This window comes from Balaenoptera ricei, chromosome 3, assembly GCF_028023285.1.
Source record: "Balaenoptera ricei isolate mBalRic1 chromosome 3, mBalRic1.hap2, whole genome shotgun sequence".
Lineage (NCBI taxonomy): Eukaryota > Metazoa > Chordata > Mammalia > Artiodactyla > Balaenopteridae > Balaenoptera > Balaenoptera ricei.
Genome location: NC_082641.1, coordinates 67,443,904 through 67,463,182, shown reverse-complemented (window position 1 = coordinate 67,463,182; position 19,279 = coordinate 67,443,904). Strand labels below are relative to the sequence as shown.

Here is a 19,279-nt window from a genome sequence, read left to right as displayed (position 1 = left end):
CTCATAATCCCACTAATTTTTTTTCAAAAAGTTTAAAAAATAAACAGTTAAACATCAGGTGAAAATCTGCTCTCCACTCATCTGATCACCCACACTTAAGCTCTGATAGTAAATACTATTAACAGTTGGGAGAATATTCTTCCAGATTTTGACCACATTGATACTGACTTGTGCTTGGGATTTCTGGTGCCTGGATCTGTGATATAGTTTTCATCATATTTGGAACATTTTTGGCCATTTTCTATTCAAATATTTTTCTGCTCACTCTTTCCAGGGACTCCAATCACATCTATTTTAGGTTACCTATATACATGTGTCCCACAACTCACAGATGTCCAGTTTTTTTTTTTCCTATCGGTATCTTATTCTGTATAGTTTCTATTACATCTTAAAAATTTACTGATCTTTTCTTCTGCAATATTTAATTTGCTTTAGTTCCTTCTAGTGTATTTTTCATCTCACACATTGTGGTTTTCATCTCTAGAAGTTCAGTTTGGGTCTCTTTTTCTATTTTCCATGTCTGTACTTAACATTTTCAATATACAGAGCACAGTTATACTACCTGTTTTGAAATCCTTGTCTGATAATTCTAAAATCTGGCTCTCTTCCTGCTTTTTCACATGTCTATTAATCCTGACTGGGGATTCCCATCAGGACTAATGAATTTTACCTCGTTGAGTGGGAATGTTCATACGCTGTAGTTCTATATATCTTCTTGAGCTTAGTTCTCTTACATGATTAAATTTCTTGGAAATGGTTTGATTCTTCTGGGTGTTACTTCTGAGATTTGTTAGGCGAGACAAATGAGATCTTTAGTCCCGGACTAATTTACTCCCCACTACTGAGGCAAGGCCCTTCTAAGTCCTCTGCTCAGTGCCCCAGGAATTAGTTTATTTTCCAGTCCCACTGGAGGGAACTGGCAGTTTTCCTGGCCCGGTGTGATCTCCAAATATTGCTCCCTCTGGTCCATTTAGATGGTTTTTTCCTCAGTAGTTTCCTCACTTGCATGGACTGCTCCATGCTCTGCTGAATTCCTGAGGCAGCACTGCAGTGTACAGGATATGCTCTGTAGGTCCCTGTGGGCTGCCTCTTTGTAGCCCTCTCCGCTCACTCTGTCCTGCAAACTCTAGCTCCTGGGCTCTCCAGACTCTCAGCTCCCTCTTTTTAATTCATAGAGTTGGCCAGGTTCCACCTGGATTCTTTCTCACTGTGCCATGGCCTGGAATCTCTCTTAAGGCAGTAAACCTGGGCAGTTGTAGAACTCACCTGGTTTGTTACTATCCTTCATTTCCTAATATCCAGTGTCTTGAAAACTGTTATATGTTTTGTCTGTTTTATTTTTTCGGTTGTTTCAGGCAGGAGGGCAAATCTGGTCCCTGAACTTTGGCTTGGTCAGAAGCAGGAGTTCCCTTGAATCCCAATGCATTTAAAAAAATTTTTATTTGGAGTATAGATGGTTTTCCATGTTGTGTCAGCTTCAGGTGTACAACAAAGTGAATCAATTATAAATATACATATATCCACTCTTTCATTTTTTTTAGATTCTTTTCCCATATAGACCATTACAGAGCATTGAGTAGAGTTCCCTATGCTATACAGCTGGTTCTTATTAGTTATATATTTTATATACAGTCGTGTGTATATGTCAGTCCCAATCTCCCGATGTGTTGTCACTTTTAATGAAGAAAATATGCTGATTTGGCATCCTTAGCAATAAATATGGGAGAAAAAATAAAATATAAAAATTAACAGCTTGTAGGCAGCACTTTTTTGGCTCTGAGAAGTGAGTTGGTTCCTGAAGCAGATTCTTCCATGGTGGCCTGGAGTGTGGCAGATGTTTTGTTGCCTCCAGCTCTGCCAGGAAACCTCCTATAATTATGTAGATGAGATTCTGGAACTGAGGGTAATCTAGCCACCCAGCTCTTTTACTTTGATGGAAACTGACATGCCTAAGAATTTTAAAAGGAGTGTTCTCTACCTTACCAGCCATAATGTATGTCTATCAAATATAGAGCTCAGTGATCTCTCAGGCCAAATGTATGGAGAGTCAATGTTTAGAAAATAGTAAATGTCACCATTTTAGAACGAAATATACTGAGGGTATCTGTTGAATTATGCCATTCAGTGAATCAAAATTTCCATGGGCTTTGCAATTATGGGGATAAATACTATCTTTCATGCCTCTCCAAGGCAGAGCTGCTCTTCTGTAGAACATTTATGAAAATCCTACCCATTTATTTACTCTGATGATAACCCCAAAAGCAGCAGTATCATTTTTATCCAGCAACCTAATGAAGAAACATTCAACAGAGCAATATAAATATCGATTGGTCCATATTATAATAATGTAAATAGCTTTTTTTACAGTCCTTAAAGTTTATCTTCTTCCCATAAATTACCTTATTTAATCCTTAGAGTAGCTTTAAAGTATAATAGAATTCATCATTTTTAATTATGCCTATGATATAAAGTTTCAAAGATATTGAAATGTAAAAGCAGGAACTATTCTTATTTTATTACCTGAGTCTACATATATCTGTAGGTAAGAGTTGATTTATGGTTATTTTTAAGAAATTATTCTAGGATTAAGAGAAATTATTTTTCTTTATATGCAAGATGTAACTGTGTATCACTGCCTTTTATTTAATTGTGACATGGCTTATATGCTTTCAATGATTCATCATTTTTAGTATAAGTTACTGTCTATGTTTTTTAAAAGATATCATGGTCATTGAAGAGAAAAATAATTCAGCCTGGTGAGTTGAAAGTTTTAATTTATTCCCTTAAAAACCTCTCTTGATAAAAATATACATTAAAATGATATATTGGTGTTAAGCCCTTCTACTTACGACTTGTATATGAAGTGAAATAAGTGGTTACCTGCGAGTTTCATGTGTATTGTATCTTCAAAAATACTATGAATTAAGTTGCTGATTAGAAGCGCAAGTTGGTGCAACCACTTAAAAACCAGTTTGGCATTATCCACTAAAGTATATAAATGACTCAGCCATTTCACTCCTAGGTATACCCAGAGGAAATTTAATATACTTATGTACAAGCACACTTATGGATGCTTTTATTTATAGCAACAACACAAATGCCATTAACAATAGAAAGGGAAAATGCATTGTCGTGCATTTTATAGTGAAATATTATAAAGCAATGAAAATGAACTCACTGTAACCACGTGCAAAAACATTGTGAATGAAGCCACAAACAAAAGAGCACATACTGAATGATTTCTTTTTTTTTTTTTTACTATAAACTTCAAATATAGGCAAGAATAAAAGATACTATTTAGGAATGCGTATTTAAGTAGCAAAACTCTAAACCATGAAAAGAGTGAGGCTGTGATTGCCATAATAAGCAGGAGGTCAGTTACCTTTGTGAGGGTGGAGGGGAAGTTGTGAATAGAAGGGGCATGGAAAGGCTCTCAAGTGCTGGCGTTGTTCTTGTGCGTGACCTTGGTGACTGTTAAACAGGTTGTCTCTTAACAATAATTCATTTAACTCTATTGGTTTGTGTACTTTTCTATGTGTATGCTATCTTGCAAATAATGATTTTAAAAAATGTGGATTATCCTCTTTGAAAAATAAGAATTTCAGCTGACATGTATAAAATAGATCCATGTCCTCTGTAAAGAAAGAAACAAAAATAAATGAAGAAAGAAACAAAAAATTTCATCAGAATGTAAAGTTAAAAGTCAAGTATAAAAGAATGTAAGAGCCAAAGACATCTATTTCTAAACAGACAAGCAGTTATGGCTTTTAGGAATAAAATTAGAACAGATGCCCATTAAGCCCAAACTACTTAAGAGTTTGAGAAAAATTACTAAAAGGAATAAAGGAATTAGGGAAAAAAAGTGTTCCAAACTAAGATTTTAGGGTTGGAGTCTTTGGCCTAGAGCAGTGATACTAATATTACTAGAACATTTTAAACATTTTGAGATCAAGGGCTGTGTATTCTGGCTTCTCTGTCCTCCTCAGCGCATAGAGTGGTACCTTGAAGGCAAGTATGAAGTAAAGGTGAAGGAGAATTCATATTTCCTAGTGGTGGTAAAGTTAACTGGTGAAAAGCATATATTCCTGAGACAAATTATCTGGGTTTTAATCTCAGTTTCAGCACCTGTGTGACTCTGACATATTATTTGTATTTTCAATGTCTCAATTCACTCATCTGGAAAACAGTTATGATAATAGTAACTCAGAGGGTGTGATGATATATACAAAATGTTTGAAACAAGGTTTGGCTCATGGTACAAGTGGATGGATGTGCTAACTGTTGTCAATCAGTTGTCATCCTAAAGAGCTATTTGTCCGTACTTAATATGTTATAGAGTTATTTTTAAGAAATTAATTCTGAACTAAGTGAAATTATTTTTCTGTATATATGAAATGTAACTGTGTATCATTGCCCGTTATTTAAATGTGACATTGCTTGTATGCTTTTAGTGGCTCATCATGTTTAGTATAAGTTACTGTCTATGTGGTTTTTTTTTGAAAAAATTACTGTCATTGAAGAGAAAAATAATTTAACCTGGTGAATTGTAAGTTTTAATTTATTACCGTAAAAGCCTCTCGATAAAAAATGCATCTCAAAATGATATACTGGTGTTAAGTCCTTCTACTTACAACTTGCATATGAAGTGAAATAAGTGATTACTGTAAGTTTCATGCATACTGTATATTCCAAACCATTATGAATTAATTTGCTGATAAGAGTGCAAATTTTCCCCCAGTTCTTTTATTCCTCTTAGTAATTTTTCTCAAAATCTTAAGTGATTTTGGCTTAATGGGCATCTCTTGTAATTTTGTTCCTAAAATCCATAACTGCTGGTCTATTTAGAAATGGATTACTTTGGCTCTTACATAGCTGAATGATTGATATATATACAAGTATAACTATATAAATAATACATTGAAGCTTACATACAGGTAAACTCTAAAGATTATCAACTGCTTTGCAAGCAACGAAGTTTAGTTTGAGCAAAAGCCTGAGGAGGACTCATTTGTCAATAAAGATTTTCTACTGTAGGTAGTTTTCCTTGGGGTCTGCTGAATATACAAAATGGAAAGCATGACCATATGCTGAAATTAAAGTGCTTATATAAAAGTAAAGAAAGAAAATATGGAGAAATCATATTCTAGTTGACTATTCAAGTAGGATTCCCAAATAAAATACAGGATGGCCAGGTAAATTTGAATTGCAGATAAAAAATTTTTTTATAAAGTATGAGTCAAATATTGCATGGGCATCTTGTATTTCTATTTGCTGAATCTGGCAACCCTAAATATTAGGAAGTCTGTATGCATTTCAAACCAAGCCAAATGTTTAAAGATACATGCTGTAGTCATCATGTTGTATGTATGGTCTGAGTGATACAGACTCAACATAAATTGCCCTTCCAACTCTTTGAATTATTTTTCCAAATGTTACCAGTAATGAAATTCTAGAGTGAATGAGCTTTCTAAACCACAGATCTATTCAATCCCATGCCCCCTTTCCACACTTCTTGAATTCTCTATTAACTTCTCAGTGTCCAAGGACTAAAGTTCAAACTCCTTAATTTGATTTGTAAGGCCATAAAAATCTGGTCCCAGACTATCTAGTAACCACCATCCCTAGTAGTTCCACATAGTCTCTGTGCATATCCAGACATTTAAAAGTGCTCAGTTCTCTCTGAAAACATTGTGTCCTTTTATGTTCCAATTATAGAAGGTGAGACCTCTTAGAACAGTTGCAACTATCCCTGTTCACTGATGTATCCAATCATATATTCAGTATTTTAGAGCCTGATTCATGGAAGGTGCTCATCAAAGTTTTAATGAATGAATGAGTGAGTGAATGGGTGTGTGAAAGCAACCATGTGAATCACAGCTATGCTTCCCATGTGAATCCCATCTCATTTTAGCCAGTTATGGATTTCTGATAACTCACTATGGAAAAAATCCAAAATAGTTGATCTTTAGTATTGACCATCAAAACTAGAGAGAACTGCAAGCAAACTAATTTAACATGCATTTGACAGAATAGAGTGATTGATTTTGGATAAAGCATTATGAATATGCAAAAATATACAAATTATAACATATATAATAAAAGGAAATATATGAGTTTTATACTTGGAGCACAGAACTATGGGAAAATGAGGAGTCACTCTCGGATATGTAGAATAATGAGATGCATATTAATTTAGAAAAATAACTTTACAGAGTAATTAGTTATAACTTGACATAACTCAGAAGCATTTTCCGCAGTCAGATAGACACCTCTAAAATTCAACATTCTCTAGCCTGCTAGACTAATTTAGTTATTGCTATTTGAAGTCTCTGAGAAACTGTGCGTTCATTCATTAGAGCACTTGTCACTTTGTACTGTAACTGATTATTTCCTCGTCTATCTGCTGTACTATAAGAGCCTTGAGAAAAGTAAGGGTCCATGATATATTAACCTTTGCATTCTTAGAACCTAGCAGAGAACTAAGCATGGGTGGATGGATAGATGGACTTCATACACAGAGGTTCTATGCAGTGTTTGTCAACCCTAGCTACCTGGACTCCTATAAAACAATATTTATGCCTTCATTCCACCCAAGTCCATTTAAATTAGACTCTCTGGTGTGGAGGCTTTGCATTGGTATATTTGAAAATTTCTAACTTTTAAGAGGAGCATTGTTCTAAATCCATTCTCCTTAATAGAACCGCTTTATAAGTAGGCTGGTACATCTGCCCAAATCCAGGAACTCACTGTCACAGTACAGGTGATGATTCCCCAGGTCTCTGGTATTCTCAGTTTTCTTACCAATCAATGAATATTTATTGCAGGTCAAGTTACTATGCTGCATACCCCTAAGGTAATGTTCTTTGCAATTGTTTGCTCTTTGGTAAAAATTTTACCAGAGGCATTGGTTCATTTTAGCTTCTACTGTGTTTTTTCATGTAGCATTTATTTATGAATTTCTTCAAGGCCCCAAATATTTGAGTTATATCACCCTCTTGACTATCCCTCCCCCAACCCTTCTTCTATCTTCCCTGGTTTTGACTTTATAAGTATCTTGGAATAACTGTCTTATCTTGCTGGCCAAATAACTAATTAAGACAACTAAAGCCTTACTGAAATAATTTTAAACGGAGACATCCTAGAGAACTGGGCCCTACCTGGATACCAATAACAAAGTTTCTTGCATTAAAATTGAGATCTCAAAATAAATGTGAGAATGCCAGGATACAGATGAGCATAGAGTATTATCTTTGTTAGTAAGCAGTGATGGTTAAATACCTCTTGGATATTTTTTTACACTATTGTTCTTGGTAAATGAAGGTTATCAGTAAATTATTATAAAAGGTTTGCCTGTGGTATGTTCTCATCCAAGAATGCTCATTTTAATTTGCTACTTTAAAATAAATTACTAGCATTATAGCAAAAGGCCAGATCAAAACAGAGCTCAAGCACACAAGATTAAAAATATACTGACTTGCCCCCAAAATGATTGGGAAATCCTGTAGATAGTTCTGATTATGACGTAATTAAATTCAATACCTGAGTGGGAGGACAGAATTCCTAGAAATTCATCATAATTTATTCAGCCTTAAAAGAGAAATTGAAAACCCATAGACTTTAGGTAAGAAAAAATATAAAAGGTTAAATTTTAAAAGGCAGTCACTCACAGGAAGTCTGGAGAATATTTAATAGCTAATGGGGAGCCCAGGGAAGATGGGTTACAAAGGATCAAAAATAGCAGACTTGAAAATAAGCATTTGCGGGCTATTTAACAGTCAATAACAATATTGCAGGAGGAAAGACAGCCCAAGGGAAGGGAATAAGGAAGCCAAGGAATTATACCTTTGCAAAGAAAAAAAAGGGCTTAGTTATGGTGTCCTTTTAATATATCAAAACGGGGGTGCTCAGCCGAAGAATCAGTTGTTCCTTTCTTGATGCTCATGGGACCTGGATATACTTGGGGATCAAAAGGAGGTAGTTTCACGAGTGAATTAAGTTGTCTTTTTTCCTCCACTCAAGAGGAGGTTACATGGATTTCTGTCCTAAAAAGGATTGGATGTCCTAGTCTAAATGGTGGTCAATATTCAAAATATTCTAGGCCAAGTTGGCAAAGTAAATGTAGTTGAACTACTGGGGCCAGATGCCATCCACCTCAGGAGTTCTAGAGAGACTCGAGGGTGAATTGGGACACTGATGGCCCAAGAGTGCATTGTGCAATCATTCCTGTTCTGCAGATTACAAATGGGAGCCAGTTTGAAAACTAATTAATTAATTAGTTATTTAGTTAATCGATTAATTTTGAAAGTTTCCACAGGATGCCCTAGCAATTAGACTCCGCAAATCTCCATTTCCTCTCTGACCAGCTAGTGGAGTCTATAATGAAGAATGGGATTTCTGAATATTTAAATATAATGATCTGAAAAGAAGCAACATCATTTCTGTGGTGAGAAATCATGCCCAGAGAAGCCACTGTTTTTTGAAGGCACTGATAAAGGAACTAGCAAATATAATTTTGATTTTCAAAAACTCTTCGACAGCCTACTACTCCAAAGTCAGTTTCATGGGCTTTGGGGCTGTAATTTGCACAGTGATGGTCTGACAATGATCCAGAAAAAAAGACTAGGAGTAACTGAGCACTTCTCATGATGCACATGTGTATAAGTTCAGGAGTACTCAGAATGATCTTAATGAATATATGTGTTTTTCAATAACTAGAGGAGGCTTCTCACAGTGACATCTCCAGAGGGTGCATGGGTTGACATTATTTCTGTTAGCAAAAAGCCAAGCCTAATAGGGAAGACTACAGCACACCTTCCCAAATCTATAAAAGGTGGGCTAAGGGCAAAATAATGGTAAAGATAAAGAGACTAAATTATGCATATAATATGAATGAATCTATGTAAGTATTTACAACAGAAAAAGTGTCTGGACATCCTTTTAGAGTACCTTTTGTTTCAAAGATATGCATGCTGTTGTGACCAACTATCTATTCTCTCATCTCTTCCTCTCCTTCCTTCCCTCCTTTGCTTTGCTTTGTTTTGTTTTGTTTTGCTTTGTTTTGTTTTGCTTTGCTTTTTAATTCCTTCACACACACACACACACACACACACACACACACACACACACACACATCACGAGATTGTATCTGGAAATCATGCTCAGCTCCTACCACTGTGCTTCAGTCAGCTAGAGGGTGGACAGCAAAAATTTATGTTTTCAGAGTAAGGAATCAGGACTCAGCTGGGTGTCTTAATTATAAAATCTAGCTTTGAATGATGTTATTTTTAAAAAATAATTCTCAGGAAGCAGTCATAGAACTAAAAACCTCAAAAAATGATAGCTATTATTATTATAAATGAACTATAAAAATGACCAAATATGGAAATTCCTATTTTGTATGGAACTGCTATGTCAAATTTTTCTTAGTTATAAAATAATTTATTATATATCAGTATATTTTGGAATAGATGAGGACTTTTTTCTGGAAATGATAATGTCATGATCTGTGACAAAGAAATATGTATGTGATTTATTACAAAGATGTTTAACTTTCATTTCATTATATTCTGTGAGTATTTATATCTAGTCTTTAATTAAACATGATTTATTCCAATTGAGGTCTGTTTCCATTTAGATTGCTTGCAGTGTTAATCACAGTGCAAATAGCCTTCACCGCTGAAAGAACTCTTGCATTATACTGATATATAAAGGCTTCTGTGTAATTTGCATCTGTTATCTGAGCCTACTTGTTACTAGATGTGTACATAGGCAGAAATGTTTTACTTATTTTGCTACTATATTAAAGTATGTAACTCATTTAATATAATGTTTTTATTTTTATGAATTTAGATCAAGGTAGTTTTTTGGTTTAAAAAAAAAAAGCAAAAAATGCACAAACAGTAGAGGATCATTTTTTTTTTTTTTTAAATCACAAACTAAGTATGGCTAGAAAGCATTTTCATTTCAGCAAATGCAATTCCAGTTCATTCCACCTCATGTTAACCTCTGGGTAAAGGTGTAACTGTATTTTTAGAAACAAATGTTCTTAATTTTAATTTCCATTGTTGATGATTGTAGACCTGGTCTGATGAACAAATAGATAGACATTCCAAGGTCGATTAGTCTCAATTAAATTCACATTCTCATGTGTTAAGTACTACTTATCGTGTAAAAATTTAGAAGAAATGAGGAAGCAAAGAACAACGGTAACTGCATATCCTTAATAGTACATATAATAACTCTTGATCTCACATCATCAACTATGAAAACTTCCTTCTATTAACATTTCAAAGCAGCAAGAGCTGGGTTTGATTTTACTCATGATATAGGTCAATATTAAAATGAGAAATGTTCAGGTAAGGTAATTCTCTTACCTGAGAATTAAAACATATGTTGTACCTCTTAGCATCAAATCCTGGGTGGGTCTCTGTCCAGCCTTCTTTCATTTATTTCTTAAGTCCAACCCACATACGGCTTTTCTAAATCTTTCTAGGGTACAAGGGTATAGAAGATACCCTCACAGCTGGCTCCAAGCCTTCAGTGCCAAAAGAGAATGGCCAGTTACCTCAGCTGACACTAAGAGTTCATGGTAATCTGGTCCCTATCTGCATCCTCAGACTTGGTTCCCAGCACCCCCCTTCCCACTCTGTCCTCCAGACAAACTGTGCTATTTGTGTACTTGAACACACCGTCATACCATGAACGCTTCTCTTCAAAGTTGTGACTCATTCTGGATCCCTGCTTGGAAATACAATACCCTCTTCATCCTGTTTTTATTAATCCTAATTAAAACTTTCCTTCAAATCTAAGATCAAATTCTATTTCCCTTATGTGCTCTTTTTCAGACATTAATTAATACTCAGTTTCTTCCCTATAAGTATATAAAAGAGTAGCTTTTTATGTCTAACTTTACAAAATAAGGCAATGCATTCTTTAAGACATGAAGATTTAACTTCTTGTCAGGCTCTGACATATCTCACCTAAAACAAACTGTAGTAGATAGGATACAGGGAAAGACATATTAAGCATGTTCCAAAGTAGCCAGTCATTGCCATTTCCTGACATTCATCTGGTAAGAAAATAAGTAGCACAGTGACTTTTGTGTTATTTTCAAAGTTTAATGAAAGTATTTTGCCTGTTAGTCCAATATAAATAAAAAGTGAATTTTTGTTAAGACAAAAAGAGATAAATATTTCATCAGATGAGAGAATGAATAAGTGACATACTCTTCCTTCCCTCCTTTCCCTCCTTTCCCTCCTTCCTTCCTTCCTTCCTTCCTTCCTTCTTGCTTAAGAGTTTGTGTCAAATATTTGTGAGTCTATTATATTTTATAGTACACAGCTGTTTTTTAGAGATGATCAGATTCTGATTTTATCCTATTGTTTGATATTATAAAATGCTCAAATTATTCAGATTCTCTCTGAACACAGTCATGAATTGTCTCTACTCTCAAACTGTAGCACTTGACCAGAAACCAAAAGGGATGGTTTTTTCAGAGAAAGTGGTCACCTGCCTAAAGAAATTTAGACCAAACTTTGCCATAAACTTAGAATGAAAGGATGACCAAATCTGCTTCCAGGAGGAGATGCTGTTTATAAGAAAGAAGTTAAAGGAAAGGGCAAAATAGAGGTTTTCTAGTATTTTGTCCTTGTTTGATATTGAGGGGCTAGATTAATGATCATATTGTTTTAAGCACTATGAAAACCCAGGACTTCAGAATAACTTTTGATACATTGTAGTGTATCCGAAGGCACATTACACATCTGAAATAATTTTTTTCAGATTGTTTGCACCACTATTTTGTTATAAATTTTAGCAAGAAATATTTATTGGGCACTAGTGGTTTTCCAGATAGAGTGTGGCATTTGTGGAGGTACAACGAACAGTGCAGGACAGGTGCTGCATTTGTAAACTTCACAGATTGACTAGGTGGAAGGGTGAAAGGCACATAAACAGACAGTCCCTAAGTAACACCATTTAGATATGTAGGAAGGAGTTGTGGGATAAGAGCAGAGCAGGATTTCAATTGAGATAGATGATAGGAAGGGAGAGTGATGGGGAGCAGTGCATGTCCTCCAATTACTTTACTGGCTCCCACAGAACCTAGCTTGGTGCTGAGCTTAGACGAAAGGATGTGTAAATATCAGCGACTGATATTTGAGTGAATTAGTCTTTAATTCTTTTTTCATTCAAAATCCCATTTTTTGTCCCTGTTGTCCAAAATTAGAGTGGAAATTAGTATAATTTGCTGAATGTTTTATATTTCGTATGATTTTGCATCAGGTGTAATAATGATATATAAAAGGTAAGTCCCTTTAGCCCTCCTAACTTTAGAAACCCTTGAATGAGATTAGGAAGTGATCATCATTTACATTTATTATACTTTGCATATAACAAGATTTAGCTATTAACTCCAATTTACTTCTCATCGCATTCATCAAAAGCGAACTATTTAGAAACTAAAACATCTCTGTCAGTTAGAATTTTAATGAATTAAGGTGAAATGAGACAGTGTTAATTGGCAGTGGTTGCTGCTGGGGAGGTTTCTAGATCTTGTGATACCAATTCATTTCTCTATCAGGGTTAATTTGTTTGATTTAATTCTAAGGATACGCGGAATATTTCCCCAAACTATTCATATTTATTTTCAGGATAGGAGAGTGGTTTAGTTCTGTTGGATTTGGATTCTCAATTCCATTTGAACTGGATTTAATTTGATTGCTAATAAATTGTCGATTGTAGGCACCATTTATATTATTGACTAGAGACATACACACACACAGCATTATTTAGACTTTGTTTTATTTGAAACGCCTAAAACCTTCTAATAACTGATCATTTTTTCACCAATAATTCTCTTCCTGTCTTCTATTTTCCTCAGATATTAATGAATGTGAAGCTGAGCCTTGCAAAAATGGTGGAATATGCACAGACCTTGTTGCTAACTATTCCTGTGAGTGCCCAGGAGAATTCATGGGAAGAAATTGTCAATACAGTAAGTATTCATATATATATAAACCTTTATTTGCATAGCCTCCATTTATTATGGAATCTGGGCCAAAATCAATAATAATTTGCTTCCAGATTTCATAATGTATTGAAATGGCACATTTCATATTTGTTGTTGTTAATGTTATTAATGTGCATCTATTCTCCAGGATAGGTCTCACTTAGAGCATGATAGGCATAGGAGTGGTTGCCTTGTGGTCTCAAAGGAGGTCAACAGTTCCTCAGAGAACCAAGTACATCTCTCCCATGAATCACATTTTGGCTTTTGAGTTGTGCATATGACCTAATTTTCTCCCAGAGTGGCTACTCTGTTTCAAACAGTAAATTCAGAGCGTTCTAACCAGATAACCTTTGTCACAAATAAAAGGTAGAGATTCATGAGGGTTCATGTTGAACTGGCCAACACATCAGTAAGAGCTTTACATGCTATTTATTTGTCTTCTTGAAAGCCTAAGACAGTAGGGTCTTGAGATGATGGATCAAATTATAGGATAATAATTTGCCTGAAATGTTTACAAAGAGGCACAAAGCACCCCACCTTCTCCAAAACAAATAAAAAACCTAGGGAGAGGTAGTAACAGGATTATAGTCAGTAAGAGGAGACTGGAATTGGGCACAAATTCACGCTAACAAGAACAATAGTCATGTAGCTTAATAATTGTTGGGCACTTATAGAAACTTCATAGTGCTACTACTTTGATGTATATAATACTATTAGAGCATCATAACATTATGCAAATTCAAAAGGCAAATGCAGATAAGAATTCAGACGCAGAAACTGAGACACATAGGTTATGTGGTTTGCCGGGTTCTCACAGTTAGTGACAGAACCAGGACTGGAAGGAATCTAGAACCAGGTCTTGTGATTCCCAGTTCAGTGTATTTTCCTCTAAACCGAGAATGATATCTCTTTGGATAGAGCTGAGCAAGATAAACTTGAAAGCACCCTCCACCTCCACTTTGTCTCTTACATACACACACACACACACACACACACACACACACACTCTCTCTCTCTCTCTCTCTCTCTCTCTCTCTCTCTCTCTCTCTCGCCAGAGTAACAATTTTATTTCTCACTTTCCCTCTCTTTCTTCCTCCTTGACAATGGTAATTTATAAAATAAAACAAGGATAATTATTGAGGAATTTATTTGGGTTATGTATATAAACAAAATGATGATCTGGAGATTCTCATTACCCTAGTCCTGAAAAACTTCATTAAAATAATGAAATTGTGAATATCAAAGAAATACCTTGGATGGGGGAAAATATTTCTAAGCTTAAAAATAATTGGAGAAGGACATGGAGCATGAGTTAATAAAGGAAGCTTCAGGCATGGATGAATGGAAGGAAAGGACAGTATGAGTAAGCGGGTTGATCATACAACTAGATGACCAATAACCATCCAATCGACAAACCTAGCAACCTTCCTATAAAGCATTTAACTGACCACCCACTAAGTTAACTTAAATTCAGTTTCAACTGGTCCTTGGCCCACCCAGGCCCAGCTCTTGTACCTTTTTCTCTTGGTTCATGGGACCTGAATATGGCTGCCTAGTCAGCCTTTGCCCCCTGTACTGACCAAGGAGCAATTAGACAGCCAGTTGGTTTCCTACCTATTGAAAATGGAAGGAGGCCTTGATGTGAGCTAGAAATTGAAACCAATGACTGAAGCCTATTCATCCCTCCATCAGAGATTTTACTGAGGTCACCACATCTGAAAATACCCTTGAAAAGAAAGAAACCTGATAGGTTAGGAAGGATGTATTGAAATAGACTTGGAACTTAATGGCCATTAGTTCGCATCTAGTGTCTGTGCTATTGCATTTAATGAAATTCTTTGTTTTTCTCTGACTTGGTTTTATATTTGTAAAATATTTATATGTAAATCCAGACTGCTCTCTGAACATGCATGTGATAGTGAGGTGCCTCCCTTAACCTATCGTATGCTCTGACATTCTACCATTCCCTCTGTTCATCTCTGTGCCCTGACAGATATCGGAACAGGTCACCTAAGGTACACTCTAAAATATGTTCCTCTTGGGGTATTTGTTTTTATTGCATTGATTTATAAGAGTATGTAATAAATTAAGGATTCTGATTCTTCCCATTGTCTAGGTTTCTGAGGCTATGGTTTTGCTTTTTTTCTGTGGCTTTTTAGAATGTTTAGAAAATCCACAGTAAGAAAGTGCATCTTGCCACAGTGATGATTTAGTGATATGCATTGAGAACGTAGAACATTCACTCACTACATGGCATATAGAAGCACCTGCAGGTTACGGGTAATGCTAGCTCCCAGCTGATTGAGTTTAGGATCTTAGGAGTTGACGTTACATAGATTATAACCAATTTGCGTACTTCTACTCTGAAGTAAGATTGATGAATTTTCTTCAGGCTTTGTATGCCCTCCCACAGGGGTCCACTAGGTCAGCTTACATCTGCAATAATGGGAGAGAAGCCATTTGTTTCAGCAGATATTTCATGTGAGAGAGGGAAAGGAGACTGATGGAGACTAACTGCTAGGGGGTTAGAGGACACCCATACCGAAGAGTCGTTATCCTTGTGTTCACATTCAAGCTGTCAGTCTAATTTGGGGCTGCTGCACTTATATTTGCCTCACTTGTACCACTTCTTTCTTATTTGTACTGATGGGTTAATTAAGTTTTAGTATATTTTGCAATGGGGTTATGCAAATGGATTTGAAATAAGAGAGGTAGACAGGGATCTGTTTCTCATTTTAGGCCATTTCTACATGCGGCCATCTTGATAGTTTATCTGAGATCACTTATATATTTCTCACTCATTTCAAATAATCAACAGACATATGAATGCTATGATCTGACCAACTGCTACTACTAATGAGCCTTGAAAATATAAAAGTGGTAATTTTGGAGATTGCTTTTTTCAAGGTGTAGACAGACTGATCTTGATATCTGTCTACTTATCATCAAAAGATTTGTTTTTCTCAGATCTTAACCTTTTCTCTGCATTTTTCTCATATTTACCGTACCTTCAATTTTAATCAATTTATTATTACTACCTTTATCAGTGTAATTAAATGAAATATATTTAATATTAATGATATTCTACATTTTAAAAACCTAAGTATATTTATTCATTTTCAGTTAAACCATTAAAGGTAAGATGTTTATGCTGAGATGCTACTTTAATATTATTTTTTTAATTATGTGACTTCTTTATTTATAATGTATGTCTTTAATTAATATAGCTATTAAGTACTTTTACTTTGTGAGGAATAAATTTATATTTAACCCTATCTATTATAACACAATGCCTAGCTAGGTGGTAATAATTATTATATGTATCAATCACCTATTAAACATTTTCAGTAACAATATAATTATTTCAGATGTTAACAACAAATGTTTTAATACTTGGCAAAGGATCTGCCTGTAATTTTCACACTAATTATTTCCTAATTAATATTTACAGGTGAGTTAAGGCAATAATACATCTGATTTATGCAATTTCAGTTTAGATTTCCATATACGGTTCATACAACTTATCATTGACTCTGAGAAATCTCAGTTATTTTTTAGTTTTATTCTTCATTTTCTATTACAGGGGATTTAAGTTTGATTATTTTTTATTTTAATTGAAGTTACTTTTGATTGATATGTGAAAATCGTTTAGATGTTTCCATAATATCTATTACAGTATTACAGATACTCTTTTAATTTAAGTTCTAATTTATATTCCTTTGTCACTAAACACTTTTGTCAAGTGTTCAGATAGCCATTTTCATAAACAGCTTGAAAGGACAATGGTGATGAACTGGAATGAGAAACCTATATATCAACCATTTAGTAAAATACCTAGGTCAATGCATTTTGTAAAAAAGCAAATAATTGCATAAATAAATCAGTAGACACAAGGATTTTGAGTTATCTAAAAAGTTAAATCTAGTTTAGTCCCCTTTTTCTTTTGTTATAATTTTGTGAAATTTTAAATTTTTAAACAACTGCCTATCTTTAGTAATTGACTGTGTGTATTGAGAACAAAATGTGTAGAAGTCAGCTTTAATGCCTTGCATACCATGCTTTACAAGTACATAAATTTAGGAAATCCAGTGGCATTAACATAATTTTTAATAAACAAATGTTGTTAATTCAACCAAAACCTTTATAGGAGATAGGAGTTGCTTTAGTTTTTGAAAAATATGACATTATAACATACTTCTGAACCACAAACACCTAAGTTCATTTCTTTATGTTTTCATGTTTACAATTATTGTAAGCTGTCACTGTTATTTGATCAAGTACTTTAGTGAATGATGAATAGGAACTAACAGTGGAAAAATAATTTCAGTATTTTCTTATCTAATATAGATGGTCAGAGATTATAATTTTATCCTATCTAACACTAAATTTCTACTCTGCTATATCCAGCTATGACATAGATCCAAAAGCAAAATATAAGAGAATCTGATTAAAATAAAGAGTTTTAAAAATAAAAGGTGTTTATAAGGAAGTAAAGATGAGAATTAAGACATAAATTTAATAAGAAAATTGTGTTAAGTCCAGTATTAAAACATATTGAATGTATATAATTATGTATTCAATAAATAAACTAGCCACAAATATTTATTGTTTTTCTTAACTATGTACAGAATTTTCAGAACATGTATTAATGAATTAATTCATTCACCAAATTGGATCCAACACTAGCCACCCCCTAGAGCTGGGGCGACAATGGCAGTTAAATTCAGTTCCTATTCTCATGGGGTATAGAGATTAGTGGGAGAGAAAAACAGGAATTACATAATGTCTAATTACAAAACATGATAAGTACCATGAACGAAAAGAAGAGGGAGCCGCGACAGGGGTGCCTGTTCTGTTTTGGGGAGTTTAAGGAAGTAACATTTGAACTGAGGCCAGAAGCACATATAGTAGGTACCAAACAGAGGGCAGGCTATGGAGATGAAAATTTTACAAGAAGGACAATATGCTCAAGGATAAACAGACCCTTTGTCCTGAAGAATCTTAATATTAAGTGGATGAGCTCTGATTGCTGTATGATAATCATACGATGAGGTTTTCAGAATGATCACTTACCTTTTAGGCTTTGACAATATGGGGTCAAGACTAGTTGATGGCAAGCATATTTATATATTAATAATCCATCTCATAAACTATCTTTTATGCATCTACAAGGAATTTTTAAAACACCAAAATAGACTTTAACTTTTGCAAATGTAACAAGAAATCAAAAAAACAAAGAAAAATAATCATGAATGCTAATTCTAGTTTTATTCCAGTTAAAAAATAGCTGCTCTGTTTTAGAATTTTGAAATGGTAATTTGCAACAATTTTTGTCTTTGAATGCATTGCCTAATATCAATGTAAGATTACTTTCCTTGAATACATAGGATAGGAATTAATCCAGAACTCCAATAGGACAGGAGAAGGACAGCTTACCTCAGGCTGTCACCTTTTGTGAACATAAAAAAAAGAAAGAAAGAAATCGACTATGGGTTGATGAAAGTTTTATATTCAGGCTTAATTGTATGATGTTAATCCAATATACACAATATTTAAAAACCTACCCATAAATATATAGAGATATAAGTGGAAATGACCATAACTATAAATACTTGAGTATAGATAATTATTTTAACTTAATTTCTCACATTCTTTTTAAAGACATGACAATAAGTACAAAAAACCCAGAATACTGTGCAAGAATATCAATAGGCCTCAAGGAAAGAAGTGATTCCAACATTACTGCAGGATGAAGTCTTTGCAACAATAAACACAAAAAATTGACTCAATGACAAAACCGAATTGGATTTTCTGTGTCTGACACGGAAGTTCCATCTTCAATCAGTTGCCTCTGGGTATATTTTTCCAAATGTTGCCCAACAGTTTTGTTCAGACATATCACACTTTGAAAGTTCACTTGTTGTACGTTAAAGTGATAATCTAAAAGGAAAGACAGAAAAAATATCTGCAAAACGCTCAAATAGACCCCCTAGGACTTACTAAATACATCTAACAAATTGAATCAGATTCTTATTAACTGTATTTTGTACTTGATTACAAATAATTACTGAAACATTCAGTAAGACCTTCTTGTTTTTCAAATTATGTAACATTCCCATTATGTACTAAACTGCATATGTCCAGGGATTAAAATTTAGTTTTGCATTTATTCTCCAGGCTAAAACTCATTTTAATATATCCTACCTATCTCAGAAACCAAGTAAGATAAAATATGCAGAGATCAGGAGAGTTTGGGAACAGGATAACTTG

General features: G+C 34.4%; 1 protein-coding gene across 2 annotated transcripts in view; it reads left to right on the top strand.

The window, feature by feature from the left end:
- The window catches only part of EDIL3 (EGF like repeats and discoidin domains 3), a 429,209-nt gene that overhangs the window by 231,730 nt on the left and 178,200 nt on the right, over positions 1-19,279 (top strand). For both annotated transcript variants that reach the window (XM_059916719.1, XM_059916720.1), the window contains one exon: positions 12,881-12,994. In XM_059916719.1, the coding sequence (XP_059772702.1) occupies positions 12,881-12,994 (114 nt within the window). The remainder of the gene's footprint in view (positions 1-12,880; positions 12,995-19,279) is intronic.